Below are 15,093 nucleotides of genomic sequence, written 5' to 3'. Positions count from 1 at the left end.
GGAAATATTGTAGGGCCCAGTTGGAAACTTTACTGGTGCTCCTCTGTGGGATTGTGGCCTCTGGGGTCTTTAATTGCTGCAGCCACAGCAGAAGCTGTAAAAAGGTAATCGTTTTGCCAGAGGATTATCTGCAGGGAAGAGAGAATGGGGATTAAAGGAAGCCTCTTCCTCCAGTCCCCCCCCTCCCCCGCCAAGCCCTCCCCTTGCTACCGGACCTGTAAGGTGCCTCTGTCCTGAGCAGATAAAAGCGAAGTTCCCCTCCTCCATGGGAAGGCTGGATTGGAACGGAGCCAGACCCTGCTGGCAGCTAGGTCAGCCCAGTCAGCATCCCCTGGCAAGGGGGAGATGGAAAAGCAAATACTCCGGGTCTTTTAAAAGCTGGAGTCCAAGGTCAGTGGGCGAAGGACTGGAACCTTAGAAGAACGAAGGAGGGCAGGGCAGCATGTGGAGAGGGCACTGGACTGGGCCTGCGATGAGCACCATGGAGCTGGGATTCCTCGTCTTAGTCACGCTGGCTGGGTTTGTCTCTGGTGAGGAGGAGGAAGGTAAGTAACGGAGCAGGAGGTGTTTGCTACACACAGTGTGCTGCCCGAGAGCCACTAGGGAAAGAGCTAGCTGTGTTGGGATCCAGCCAGTCCTGGTCGATGTCCCTGCGGGGAAGAGCTGCTTTGCTATGGTCGTAGGGCAGCAGCTCTGCAGTCTGAGCGGAGTCGCCGACCCAGAGACTGAGCTACTCCTGATGGGATCCACCAAGGAAAGGGGGTGGTAGCTGCTTGTGCTTTCTCAGACACCCTCCTTTTGCTGCAGGGCCATAGGCTGGCAATGCTCTAAGCAGATCCCACCCTTTGAGTCACAGCCCATGCAGCAGGGCACTGTGGGAGGTCACCCCTTCTCCCATGCCACAAAGCTGATGGTGGCATCACACTGTAACCGGACCCACCCCAGTCTTTGCCCAGAGCTGGGAAAGATCCTCCATTCCTGTCCTGGCATGTTGCCTTGTCAGTCCCAGACTCAGCATAGGTTTTGTCTGGCAAGGCTGGATGCCTTGAGTGATCCCTGCTTCTCAGGGGCAGAGGAGCTCTGTGCTCTTATCTGTTTCGCTTCCCCATCAATGGAGAGGGCAGGAGTTGGTCTTGTCTTCCCTGGCATGCTCTGAGCTGGGTGGGAGGTTCTGGTGCTGATCTGGACCTGCTGGTGTTGGCAGTCTCGTCAGGGCCCCGATAACTCCCACCCCTCACTGCTTCCAGACCCTTGCAGCATTCTCAGGGTGCAACTTTGCCAGTCCCACTTTGGGTCCCTCCTGCAGCCAGGAAATGCAGGTGCCACCTGCAGTGAGAGTCCCTTGTTGGCAGCGTCAGAGAAAAGCCATTGGGAACGCCATGGCAGGGTTGAGACCTGTTGGCAGGATCAGTTTGAGCTGCTGCTGCTGTCTGGGCTGCACCTCTGCAAAGGATAAAGAGAGGGGCGTCAGATCTCAGACCTGTCAATCAGATGTGCCATAAATGCCATGGGAGCCAGGGCTCCTGGGTTCTATCCCCAGCTCTGCCAATGACTCCTTGTGCCTTGGGCAAATCATTCCCTTTGTCTGTGCGTCTGTCTCCTCACTGCCTCCAATACCTGCTTAAGAACATAAGAACGGCCGTACTGGGTCAGACCAAAGGTCCATCCAGCCCAGTATCAGTCTACTGACAGTGGCCAATGCCAGGTGCCACAGAGGGAGTGAACCTAACAGGTAAAGATCAAGTGATCTCTCTCCTGCCATCCCTCTCCACCCTCTGACAGATGCCAGGGACACCATTCTTTACCCTTCCTAGCTAATAGCCATTTATGGACTTAACCTCCATGAATTTATCCAGTTCTCTTTTAAACCCTGTTATAGTCCAGCCTTCACAACCTCCTCAGACAAGGGGTTACACAAGTTGACTGTGCGCTGTGTGAAGAAGAACTTCCTTTTATTTGTTGTAAACCTGCTGCCCATTAATTTCATTTAGTGGCCCCTAGTTCTTATATTATGGGAACAAGTAAATATCTTTTCCTTATTCATTTTCTCCACATCAGTCATGATTTTATATACCTCTATCATATCCCCCCCCCCTTAGTCTCCTCCTTTCCAAGGTGAAAAATCCTAGCCTCTTTAATCTCTTCTCATATGGGCCTGTTCTAAACCCCTAATCCTTTTAGTTGCCCTGTGCTCCTCAGGAGGCCCCTTAGCATCTGTAAAGGTCTGTGGGGCTGTGAAGGGCCACAGGAATGCAGAACGCTACTTGGGGCCCTTAGAAAGGCCTGGGGCTGACCCTGCTGCAATGACAGCTAGCAGGGTCCTGCTTGATCTCCCAACCGGCTTCCCTGGGGCTGGTGGAAGTCACGGCTCTGGCTGGAGCTCGGGCACTGGAGCCTAGCCAAGTCACACTGGTATTCTTAGCACGCTCGCTCGAGCCTGGCTGACATGAGTCCATCTACCCGGCTGGGAGGCTTGCACCAGCTGCAGTGTAGACACACCCTGGCAGGCTCAGTGCTGCTGCTGAGCCTTGGGAGAGCCTGGCCCAGCTGGGAAAGAGAATGGGTGTGGGGGGGGGACAGAATTGTGGGGGTGCCCCAGAACCTGGGAGAAGAGAGAGGCCCAAGCCCATCCCTCCCTGTTCTGCCTTGATCTGTCCCTCCAGGAAGCTTGGACACATACTGGTCAGGCACGGCCCCCATTTGCATGGGGGGCTGCAGAGGGAAACACAAGGAGCTGAAGAGGAGCCAGTGTGGGAATGGCAGCTGCTGCTGGCTGGGATACAAATCCTTCTGTCGAGGTATAGGAGTGCCGGGGGAGAGCAAAGGAGAGGCTGAGCTTGGTGGGAGAGGGACTGTGCAGACTCAAACATGCCTGAATTGATGGGGGTGTGGATGGGTGGCTGGCTGTGAGCGAGGAGGGCAGACAGAGACCTTCAACTACAGCAGCCACTGTCCCACGTTCCCTTGAGGCAGGGGATTTTCATGTGTGGGAGGCTGTCTCCAGGAACAGCCGCTGGTGCATTTGGTTTGACAAATAGAAATTTGGCTGAAAACATGATTTTTTTGTGTGTGTCTCTGGAACAATCTGCAAATTTCAGTCGAATTCAATGAATAGCTTCTACGGGGAAAAATCTAGATTTGTTTGAAGTTGAAATGCTTTCTTTGTTTGTTTTGTTTTTGTTTCAACATGGCATGTTGTTCTCATATTTCGCCAATTTAAAAAAAAATTGTAAAGGGGGGGTGGATAGAAATAGTGAATTGAAATGAAAAAAATGCATGTCAAGTTAACCCAAAACATTTTAGTTGATTTGAAATGAATTGTTTTATTATTTGATGAGAGATTTTTAAAAAATACAATGGTTTTGGTTCAATTCAAACCTGTTTGTTGTATGTGTGTATATATATTTTTGTGTTTGTAGTTTTTATATACATACAACATATACATACATCTCTCTCTATATATGACCCCAAAAGCCCTTCTTCTCTCTATCAAAAGCTGTCTTTGGCCTGGAGGATTTTGGGGGCATGTGGGGAGCGAGAAGTATGGGGCATTTCCTGAGGGGCCCCTTGACAAGGAATTACAGCAGCTGTTGGCGTCATGAGGTGTTGACAAGGTTAATGCATCAGCCCCCCAGCCTGCCCCAGGACACAGACTTGTTGCAACATTTCAGTATCCTCGGCCTCCTGGCATCCAGGAGATGGACCAATGGATCCTCTCTGGGATCTGGAGCATCTACCTACAGCCCCTGGCATCCTAGCATCCATTTAGGTTCCATGTCACATACCCAGAGCAGTTTACCAGCATTGGTAGCAGTCATCCAGGCTGTGGCAGATACCCTGGCCATCACGGATCCCAGGAGCGATTTACCCTTGTCATCCATAATGTATGCTGTTGCCATCTCTTTGGGATCCAGCGTGCTTCCCCCCGCCCCTGGGATCTGGTTTGTTCCCTTGGCATCCTTCTGGGGCTGTTGAATTATGCCAGCAGCCCTTGGCACCCAATGATGCCAAGCATGTACCTATGACATGCTGCTCTCTGCCTCCCCTTTTGTATCTGGGGTGGTGGCAATACCTTCACACTTCCAACCTGCACTGTCCCCCAGGATCTTTCTCTTCTCAGTGAACTGTGGGCGGCCAGAGGCAGACTTCAATTCCATGGTCTATGGCAACGACTGGTGGGTGGGCTCTGTGGTGCGCTACGGCTGCCGGCCCGGCTTCCTGCTGGTGGGGGACCCAGCCAGAGCTTGCCAGTCTGATGGCCACTGGACACCTAAACCTACCTGCCTCCGTGAGTACTGTGCCGTGCAGCACCGATGGGCAGTAAAGCAGGTAGGATTGGGAGGAGCTAATGTTCCACCCCAGAGGTGGCTGCATCCCAGTGGTGGCTGGAGTGCCCCTTATTTGCCAGTTCTCCACAAGGGAGTCGGTGTAGTCCACAGATCTGGCTGCACTGGGTGAGCTCTGTTCAGACATCCCTGATGTGTGGCAGGGAGGGGGCTAATGGAGGAAATACGTCTGCTCCTCTACCCCTCTGCAGTCAGGAGCAGGGGGAGAGTGGAGTGCCGCTCTCCTATGTCAGCCTGGGGCTGCACCATCAACTTTTACTGTGCTCCCTTGGGGGTGTTATAAGCTCTGGAGAATGTGCTGGGTCTGCCTGGCTTGGGGACCTGTGAGCTAAAAGGCTGCAGGGCAGGTTATTGGAACCCGGGGTGCTGCTGCCGTTGGCAGCCTGATGCCTCATCACCCCCACTGCTCTGATAACCATGCCCAGCTGCATGCTAATAACTCCCAGGCTCTGTTCTCAGGGCCAACCTGCAGCCCCGGGGTAACGGCTGCTGTCTGTCCCCATCAGGGATATGCCTCCAGGGCCAGATTGAGATTAATGAGCGGGACATCGACGGCAGCTGCTCCTCCACCTGCACGGACAAGGCTCACCTCGGGGCCTTCCTCAACCATGGCTGCATCAAGATCTCCAACTGCGTCACTAAGCGGTGGAGCTGGACCTGCTGGTTCGCGCGCTGCGACTTCTGCGAGTGTGATTGCTATGTCCCCTGCTGTAAGTGACTCCTCCCCATAAAGCAGTCAGAGGGAGCTGCCTCCCCAGCCAACCTGGTGGGACTTCCCTGCTGCTCCCATCCTACTGCAACACAATCGCTGCCCTGGGCTGGGTGGAATGTATTGGACCTGCTCTCCTGTGCATGTGTGATCATGTCACCCCCTAGTGGCTACTCCTTATAGAGTAAAAGCCTTAATGTGCTGCTCCTGATAGAGATTCTCCTTCAGCTGTAGCAGTCAACCCTGGTGTTCTTTGGTCCTAAAGGTCCTGGGTTTTATGCCTGACACTGCACGTGTGTGGTTTGGCTGGTCTACTTGTGACCACAGGATTAGTCAAGTTTCTTTCTTCACCTCTTGTCCTAAACTCTGGTGCATTGTTGGTGCAGGCTATCAGTTGCCAGGTTCCACCCCAGAGAGGCATGCCTTTTCCAGAGCGCCCCTGAGGGCAGTATCTAAGTAATCTGATCCCAGTATGAAAAAAGCTACTGTCTGCCCATTTTGTGTCTTGTGTAATGCAGAATGACTCTGCTGGTTGCACTGGCGTTACTCCGGATTGGCACCAGCTGAGCCAAGAGCTGGGAAATTGGTGACTTGGTTTTGCAGTTGGCTCCACAGTTAGAGCAGGAAAGTGAATTTCGCTCTGCTGCTCTTCGCTGGCCCATGGAGCAGAGGGGAGGCAAGGAGCAGAAGTTAGTCACATGCCAGTCCAGATGTGCTTCCATGGCACCTTTGACTTGACATGGGGCACGTGGGAGGGTGATGGTCAAGATAATCTAACGTGAAACAGATGCCCATTGTCTGAACGTGTTCTCGTTACAGCTTCCTCCGTGTAGAAATCTGGGGCGGATGGATTCATGGGGAGCTGTTCTGCTGTGAAGGGGAGCTCCATCCCCGGAGGGGCAACAGCCAGCCTGATGCTCACGGCGCAATAGGCTACCATACCATGCCTCTCTCCCCATCAGGCCAGATTCCTCCATTCGCCTGTTCATATCACGCTCTTGGCAATGTGCTCATGGAAGTGCATGGTTGTGTCTGTCTCCTGGGCTGGAACCATTTGCCAGCCTGTCTTGTAGTGCAGCATCTGCAGAGGAAAGGATTGCCTCCCCCATAACTTAACCCTTTGCACCCTGCTTTGTTCCGAACAAGCGCATGGGTATATACAGTCATCTCCCTACTCTGCAGCGGGTTACAGTGTGGGAGAAAGGGACCAGTGTTCCAAGAACAGGAATGGGAGCCAAGGACTCCAGACTTGTATTCCCTCCTCTGAGACCTTAGGCAAAGGATGACACCGATCTCTGCCTTAGTTTCCCATCTGCTTAATGGGGATGAATAATATCCCCCGCTGGGTGTAGGGGCATGTGGGGGTTCACTGTCTGTAACATCCTTTGAATGAAGAGCATCATTATCTCAGGACCACCGATTGTTGCAGCCTCCCCTGGTGCCTCTGGCCAGAGCAGGAGTCTGCGTGAGCAGGTTCCATTGGCAGCAGGTGCAGTGAACCAAACCACTTGGCCAAAAGGGACTGCCCCTCCCTCCCACCTGCATGCCTGCCTTGGCGAGTCCCAGTCCCTCTCACGGCAGAGGGGAAGAAGCGGGGAGCAGAGGCCTTCAGCTTAAAGGAGCTTTAGTCAGGGGCCAACTATAGAAAAAGGTGAATTGTTCTGCAAGTGCCCCCTTTAGCAGGGGGAATGCACCACCCACAGTGAGAGGGGAGAGGGAGCAGCTGTTCTAGGTGGGGGAGAGGGTCGGTCCTGCCCTAATGTGGGATTAGGCACCTGTTTCCTCTTCTGACACAGGGCAATAGAAGGCAGTTGAAGGGAATCCCCTTCCTTGCCTGCTTTGCTGTGGTGCCATGCTACTCCTTGGCACCCAGCAACCTCTGTCAAATGCTCTCCCTCACCTAGCAAGTGGGGAGGGTCTGTGGGACACAAAAGGATCAGCCAGTGGAGTTTTCCCTCCTGGCCACATGTGAGGTAGGCATGGGGAAGGTGAGGATTAAATGCTATGTATGGCAAATGCTGCTTCTGCCCTAGGGGCTTTGTCTCTGACCACTGGCTCCAAGCCTGTGACCATCGCGCCAATAAATCTGTCCAGAGGTGATGAGTGTTTCAGTGATGTTGTTCAAGGCGTCTCCTTACCCTGTGGCTTCCGTCCACACTCCACCCCTTTAAGTCCCTGTGTTCAGAAGCCCCATCTCTCCTCCAGTGCTGGGGGTGGAGCTGGTTGGGAAGTGGGATTTTGTTCCCATGAAACAAACCAATGAAAAAAATGATAGATTTTGTTTTGGGGTTTTGGCAAGTGCCAGCACCAAAAAAACGGGGACAAATTTTTTTTTTTAGGTCGTGGCCAAAACTTTTTGGGTGCCAAAAAGTGAATTTTTTTTTGTTTTTTGGTTTTGTTTTAGTGAAACACTGAAAAAAGATCATTGGACGTGAATGTTTCCCCTGGAAATGACACTGTTAGAAACACTGTATTCATTTTTATGAAAAAGTTTCCACTGAAAACATTTGACCAGTTCTAATGTGAGCCGTGCTGGCCAGGGAGCAGTCTCCCTGATTGAACTGACCTCGTTATCTCTAGCTTGCTTGCTAGCATATATATACCTGCCCCTGGAAATTTCCACCACATGCATCTGAAGAAATGGGTATTCACCCACGAAAGCTCATGCTCCAAAACGTCTGTTAGTCTAAAAGGTGCCACAGGATTCTTTGCTGCTTTTACAGATCCAGACTAACACGGCTACCCCTCTGATTCTGACCAAGGTGGCATTTCTCAGTTTGGCCAGTAGTATGCAGCACCAAATGAGGATAACCAGCGTCCTCTCCCTTGGCTGTTGCCTGCTGTTCGTCCAGGTATTTCCCCAGCACTGTGTTTACTGTGAATTGAATTTGTAAACCTAACAGGACCAAAGCCAGGAGCTTGAGTTCACGGCTAGGGTATTGGGTGCAGGTTCACAGGCTTCCAGGGAGTGGTAGCGCCTTGCATCCAGGAGGTGACATACACAGACAGTGCTAGTCCTTCTTAGGTGTTGCTACCCACCAGCGGTCTGTCCTCCCCAGCTCACGTGTTCACCACTCTCCTGTAGGTTCTGGAGTCTGAGCACCTCATTGCTACAGCTGGTGGAGGCATGAGGCTGATTGATGGAGATGGTTAATGCTCTGTCCCCATACTGCTAGCTCAGCTGATTGCAGCTTTGGGCAGGCTGATGGGTGAACTCAGCCAGTAAAGGCAGCTAAGGCAGTTGCTATGGCCAACGAGTCACTGAGGGTGCCAACAGGAGAGAAGTCCGGCTGGTGCCTGGGCTCACACACGGAACAAGTCCCACATACCGTGCAAGGCTGTGCCTGTAGCCGCCAGTGCTCTTCTCTTGTTAAAGGGGAATCTCAGTTCCCATCCTCTGTCCCTCCACAGATGAGGCTGGAAGCTGTTGTTTACCCAGAGCTTTCTGAGCCTGCTTCTCTACCACCTTCCATCTCCAGTGAATCCATGGGCTGCTCCTCTTTGCGGTCAACGTCAGCACCTTGAGGGCCTGTCCCAGCTACTGTTCCATCCTGATTCTCCAGCGGGCTGGGGCTGCTCCCACTGAGTGGATGGATGGTTTACATCCCAGCTAGGCAGTGGCAGGGGGTTATGCTGAACCCAGTTTCCCCTCTCCAAAGGTCAGTGCTTTATCCCATGGAAGTTGATGGCTGAGCTCCTGTTCGTTGCAAGGGGCAGTATGAGATTTAGCTATAAAGGCAGGTTTCCTTTTACATCCTTCTCTGCAGCAGCATTGCAAAGAGGGAAATTGGCCTCTCTTTAAGGAGATGGAGGCAACAGACCCTCCCCTGACTCTCCACAGCCACAGGCCCTACTGTGCACCAACTCTTCCATCCAAACAAATCTGCACATGCTGCTCAGCCCTGTGCATGCTGCACCTCAATTATGCCTGGGCTGCTGCCTGCGTAAAAGAAATGTACTGGTTCCAGCTGTGACCTTGGACCAGTCCCTCCCTGTCGGAGCTGGAGATCCCCCAGCTGTACGGTGGAGATGATCTACTCGGGGAAAAGAGGATTTAGATGGGCAAAAATATTCTCCTTGCAGCACCTTTGCTTAGAAACCCAGACCCTGTGAAATGCAGCCAGCTCTGGGGGAGCCAGTGCCTCCCCGAGTGTAGGGGGAGGAGGAAGCTAGGTCACTAGGGTAGGGATCTTTAACGCCCTTGCAGAGGGGAGAGTTCATAGCCTCCAGTAGCTGCACAGACCTCGGTGTATCCAGCGGGGAAGGGCAAAGGATGGATGCTGCTGAATTTGACCCTGTGGGTTCCAGGGTTTTTCAGCCCTGTTGACTGTCCTCTCCAGCCAGAAAGCAGGAGACCTGTGGTTCATTTAGCTCCCTATCCCAGCTCCCACCAAAGCCAACCGCTGGCACTTTAGAGACAGGTGCAAGAAAGCCCCAGGTCGATAGACGTGCGATAACCTGCAAGGTCTCATCCCAATCCCTAATAGTTAGAGAGCAGCTTGTCCTGCGGAGTGTGAGGTGGGGCTCCCTACTAGACTCTGTTAACATTGAGTAGCCCCATTTAACTGGGAGGAAGGATGGATAGTGGCTAGCACTGTAGCCTAGGCCTTAGGAGACCTGCGTTCAATTCCCTGCTTCACTACAGACTGACACTTCGCACAGGTCTCTTAATCCCTCTGTGCCTCAGTTTCCCATGTGGATAATAACTAGAATCCTTTTACCTTTGTTGTTCCCAAAGAGTGCTGCCCTATCTCATGGCAGGCCGAGGGGATTGAGGGGATCAATATGCTGAAGAGTGTGAGGTGCTCAGATACTAGTGGGCTAGAGACAGGTAAGGACCTACAAGAGAGAGCTGGAACTCAGGATGGTCATCCTGTGAGCAACAATCAGCTGCTGGCTATTGGGCTCCATGCAGGAGGCACTGGGGGAAGTTCTTGGGCCTGTGCAGTGCTGCTCGGGCCTGTGCAATGCTGCTCAGACCAGCCCATTATCCCTGTTGGAACTGCCGAGGACTCCAGCAGCAGCGTCCCAGCGGAACAGGTTGGCCAACCTCAGCTCCCTAGAAGCTGCCACCACCATGGGAGACTTAAAAACCAGCAGCTCTGTTCTTATCCTTGTGTGTCATGTGCAAACACTGAGGGGCGAGGGCCGGAGGGAGCCAGTGTCATTCTGAAAATAGCTGTGACAGGAGTCGTTTTCACCCCAGTATCTCCTCCCCGTGCTGCCCCCACCTGCCCAGTCCTCTGCAGGAATGGGAGGGGGCTGGGAAGGATGGCAGGCTTTTCCAAGGCAATGGAGCTGAGCAGCAGTGGCTGGAGTTTGACTGCAAGTAACCTCACTGCAGCAGCGGCAGCGGCAGCATCCCATCCTCCCTGCCAGAGGAGGAGGCTGTGAGCATGCACAAGTGACAGGTAGAGAATTTAAAGCTACACGCACACACACACAGAGCTTGTCCTCTAGCTGCCTAACCTAGTTACTTCCAAGGCACTTTAGTATGTGCTCCCAGCCTAGCAACTGGGCAGATCTGCTCTGGGGCTGGAGCTCTGAAGAGAGGAGCAGCTTGGGTAAGTGACCTGTGCTGGAGGCAGGGGGGCGGGGAAGGGGAGCTAGTCCCCAGGAGGGAAAAGCCGCTCTCTGAACTGGTCGAGCTGGGAGGCCGGGCTGGCAAAGGAGGGCTCAGTCCTGGGGTTTTATTCTTATAGCAAATCACCTGAGAAGTGACTACATTGGAGGGGCCGAGGTGAGGGAAGAACATAACTACATGGGTCTGTGACTGCAGCATGGGGGCAGGGAGTATGCAGGGCTGGGGCTGAGCAAACCCCAGGCCCTCTGAGAATACACTGTGGCCTGGGGTGCAACCTCGGGGGCTCAGGTGGTCCAGAGAACGCGATGTTGTGTCTGGACAGCATCTCAATGAGCCAAGGCCAGAGATAAGGCAGTGCTGGGTCTTGGCCCCAGTGACTAGTGGGAGTTAGAGATGCAGGGAGGGAGGGCGGGCGAGAGGGCTTGACAATGACTCTGTCATCCTGTGGGACTAGTTTAAGCAGGACTGGCCAAAGCCCAGATGTATGTGCTGTCCTGTGAACAGTCCTGGCCTGGCTCCCTAGGGGGTGGGAGTCGATGGGCCTCATCCATCTGTAACCTGGCATGAAACCTGTGCAGTCCCAGAGCGGGGAAAGAGTGAGACTGTTGCAAGGGGCATCCTGCCAGGAACGAAGGGGTGAGAGAAAGGGAATCCCCTGGGGTACCTAGATCTCTGTCTGGGGCTCAGCAGGAAAGAAATGGGCCAATCCCTCTCCCCAGATTGCACCAGTACCTTCTCCCTCAGCTCAGGGCATGGAGAGATGCCCATCTGCCAACGCAGTCTGTGCTTCGAGGATCCACTGAACCTGATCCAGGGCCAGCCCTGCAGCCTATGGGCCCAAGCCAGAGTGAAGAGCTTCTTCCCCTGTGGTCCCCTTGCTGCAGGGAGAGACCAGATCAGCTCAGGAGCTGCGTAGTCAGTGTGAGGCTGGGGGCAGGGCTGTGGTGAGCAATTACGTGTGCTGTTTGTGCCCTAACATCCAGCCAGGGCATAGACCTTACGCCAATCCCCCATCCCAACAGACCAGCAATAAGCTGAGTTTAGCTGGCAGGCGCTGTGGCCCTCACTGCTGCCCCTAGGTGAGCTGGGGCCAGCTAAGCAGTGGGTTGGGTTGATGGACAGGCCACTATTGCCTAAGCCCTTTGTAAAACATCCATCATCTGACCACATGAGCTATTTTATAGACTGCAGGCAGCACAAACACAACCCCCTGCCGCAGGGGCTTCTCATCCAGGCGGAGAATCACTCTGAGCTGCCTCGATTTCTTCTCTCCTTTCATTGCCAGTAGGAATAAATATTCAGCAGCTCGAGTGGATGGCAAAGGCTTTTAGCCACACAGGTTCCTCTCCATTCGCATTAGGTTGGCTCCAGCAGGAAGCAGCCTCTTGCTCCCCATGGGAATCTTCCTAGAGCTCAGGGTAACCCTATCTCCACTCCAGCCCTGGAAATACAAAGGAAGAGGCAATGGATTATTCTCTCCAGCAGAGAGAGAGAGCGAGAGAGAGAGAGGCAAAGGGAATTGGAGGCACATGTGCTGTAAGGGTAATTAAAATATGTTTACAGCAAGATCACAGTGATTTTCCAGCACTACTACTGATTTAAAAACCTCTTAGGAGAGCTTCCGCGTTCTGTCCCAGTTTCCAGAGCCCTGATGGGGATAGTACAGACTATAGAAGGTCTTATGTGTTCTGCGACTGTGCAGTGTGTCCCTGATTCAGGACCTGACTCCAAGGTGCTACTGCAGTACAACTAGTAACAATTATTAAACATGATTGTTTTATTATATAGGCACAAGGAATCACATGCTGCAATTGAATAGCACTAAACTGAGAGCCAGTGAAAGGAAATATCATTCCATTCCCATTAGGTGTTGTTCTCTTTCTGTTTGATTATACTCGACCTGTGGAACTCACCGCTGCAGGAGGTCACAGAGGGTGAGGTTTTCAAAAGCACTGAAATGACCTAGGAGCACTGGTCCCAGAGAAAGTCCCTAGGACTTGTGCTCCTGAGTCATTTAGGTGCTTCCAAAAATCCCATCCCGAGTGAAATGCTGCAAGTAGAATTTACTCAGGGCTTGGCAAATTTTAATCACCATTTCAATAAAACATAAGTGCCACACGCACTAAACAGAGTGCACAGATCTTTTGCTTCATGACCAAACCTCAAGTACACAAGGGTCAGAAGGAACACACAGATTCACACCTATGGTACCATACAGCATGGAGTTTTGTGCCATTCTCTGTTTCACCAGCTATTAACCATGGCTAGAGGCAGATGCCCGATGAGGTACATGGTTAACAGACCAGTGGATGTATTCCCTGACCCAGGATACAGTCTAATCCTAAGCTAGGTCCATGGGTCACCCACAACTCCAGTCCAACACCCACCAGGACAGGTTATCCCTTAGCCAGGATGGGGGAGAGAGTTCCTGTTGTCAGACCCTTCGGAGTGCAGCCACCACGATAGGCTCACATCTCTGTGAACGGCCATGTCCCCTTACTTCCCATATGGCTGTACCAAAGCCACAGTGTCCAATGCAACGCTAGGCTCAAAGTTCAGCCTAGAGAGCTTCTTTCTTACAGCCAAGCCAGCAGGCAGGATCCTAACTAGGAGTCGTGGCCTCACTTCCCCAACAAAGAGACCAGACTGTCCCCCCTTCTGGGCAGGGGCTGTTTAGACCCCTCTGTCTGCACAGTGCCTAACACAAGGGGGCCCTGATCTCAGTAGGGCCTCTAGGTCCTACTGCCCTGCAAATTAATAACAGAGCTAGCGTTATGGCTCCTGACTCGCTCCTTTCCCACAAGCCGCAGCAAGTAATGGCTCTAAGGTGGGCTGAGTTTTGTGGGGTGGTGTCAGAATGTGTGTGAGTTCAGTGCTGGGGGAGCTCCACTCAGGAGCACAGCAGCGGGGACCCTCTTGTGAAATGGCCACAGTCCAAGGGACTGAATCCTCTGCTCATCCACACCACATGGGCAGCTGGGCAAGCAGCTCTGCCACCAGCTCACCTGTGCGTTTCAGTCCTGCCTCAAGGTATTATTAATCATTTGTATTGTGGTAGCAACTGAAGGCTCCAGCCAGGCTCAGAGCCCCATTGTGTTAGGTGCTGTATAGACAGAATGAGAGACAGTCCCTGGCCCAAAAACCAAAGTTTGGCAAGACGTGTTATTAGCCCAAGGGGAGTTCAGTTTCCGCAGCCTATTTGCTCCTGAAGCTGCCGGAAAGGGGGCTAATTTCTGAGCTGTAGACACTTACGTCCTAGGGACTGGACTGAGACCCCACCAAGCTCATCTCACACATGGGAATGCCAACGAGAGGGGATCCCCTTTCCAGCGCTACTGACAGGGCAGGAGTGAAGCCAAAGGATGGACAGGACAGGCAGCGGTTTCCGCAAAACGCAAACCCAGAATTGTTTAACTTCTGCTGTTAAAGAAAAATGACACAAACCATCCAGAATGTAGAATCGGCTTATGAGCTTACATGGAACATTCATTGGCTCCAGCGCACAAATCCAGGAATGTCTTAGGCTGGGTATAGACCAAGGTACCTAAGGGAGTTAGGCACCCAGGGTAGGATTTGCCTAAGGCCCAGCTCCTAGCATCCATTGATTTCAGTGGAAGTTAGGAGCCTAAATACCTTCGTGAATCTGGGCCTAAGTGACGGGAGCCCAAGTCAGAGTGAAAGTCAGCAGCACTCAAGTCATTTAGGAGCTTTTGGAAACTTCACTCCCCTCCACCCCCAGCTCCCACTGACTTTCAATAGGCACTTAACTCCCTTCTGGCACTTGTGTAAACCCACAAGATAACTTGATTATTTTCGTGCCTTAAAGGAATGAAGAATTCACCACACTGAGCCTTGTTCTGTGTATAAACAAGTCCCCTCATTGGGGTATTCACAGCTCCCTGGCCTTTCTAATGCCCAGCTTGGAGACCTCTGTACTCCTTTAACCATCCCTCACTACCGCCCCTGGCAGCAGCTGGCTCCCCTGCCATTACACATGGCTTGTGCCTGACTCCCAGTCTGACTGATTCCCAGTATGAGTTTGGTCCAACCCATGGGCACATAGTCACAGTCTCCAGCTGTCTCCCACCCTCCCCTTGACTAGCTGTGGCAGCAGGAAAGCGCTCCACGGCTCAGCAGATGGTTTTCTAATTAATATCCTCATTAATGCCGCTCATTTCCATATGTCTTCCATGCTTTAAGAAATGTTGTGGGTGTTATGTGTGACTAATAGCGATGGCAGGAGCCAGGCAGAGAGGTGCCAGTGCTGTGTGAGCTCTGGTGAGGAACTCCAGGGCTCTGATACCACATTGATGGGGGCCTGAATAGAGGGTGAGATTCCTCTATTCCAAGACACCCCACCACAGCCTGGCTGAGGCAGCTCAGTCCTGACCTGCAGCCCCCATGCCTCAGCTCCTCTACCCCCATCACTTCACCACAGCTCTGCTGATACATAT

General features: G+C 52.7%; 1 protein-coding gene across 2 annotated transcripts; it reads left to right on the top strand.

The window, feature by feature from the left end:
* The first annotated feature begins 2,083 nt into the window (after window positions 1-2,083).
* Window positions 2,084-7,148, top strand: LOC115637349 (sushi, von Willebrand factor type A, EGF and pentraxin domain-containing protein 1-like). 2 transcript variants are annotated; one of them, XM_030538545.1, is made up of 4 exons: window positions 2,084-2,798; window positions 4,104-4,288; window positions 4,853-5,056; window positions 5,875-7,148. In XM_030538545.1, the coding sequence occupies exons 1-4, from the start codon at window positions 2,560-2,562 to the stop codon at window positions 5,886-5,888; spliced, it is 642 nt and encodes a 213-aa protein (XP_030394405.1). In that variant the 5' UTR covers window positions 2,084-2,559; the 3' UTR covers window positions 5,889-7,148. The 2 variants fall into 2 exon arrangements, with proteins under 2 accessions (XP_030394405.1, XP_030394406.1); XM_030538546.1 differs by having other exon boundaries at window positions 3,497-4,288.
* The last annotated feature ends 7,945 nt before the right edge of the window (window positions 7,149-15,093 follow it).

Source organism: Gopherus evgoodei, chromosome 19 (genome assembly GCF_007399415.2).
Source record: "Gopherus evgoodei ecotype Sinaloan lineage chromosome 19, rGopEvg1_v1.p, whole genome shotgun sequence".
Taxonomy (NCBI): domain Eukaryota; kingdom Metazoa; phylum Chordata; order Testudines; family Testudinidae; genus Gopherus; species Gopherus evgoodei.
This window is presented reverse-complemented; position numbering and strand designations above follow the sequence as displayed.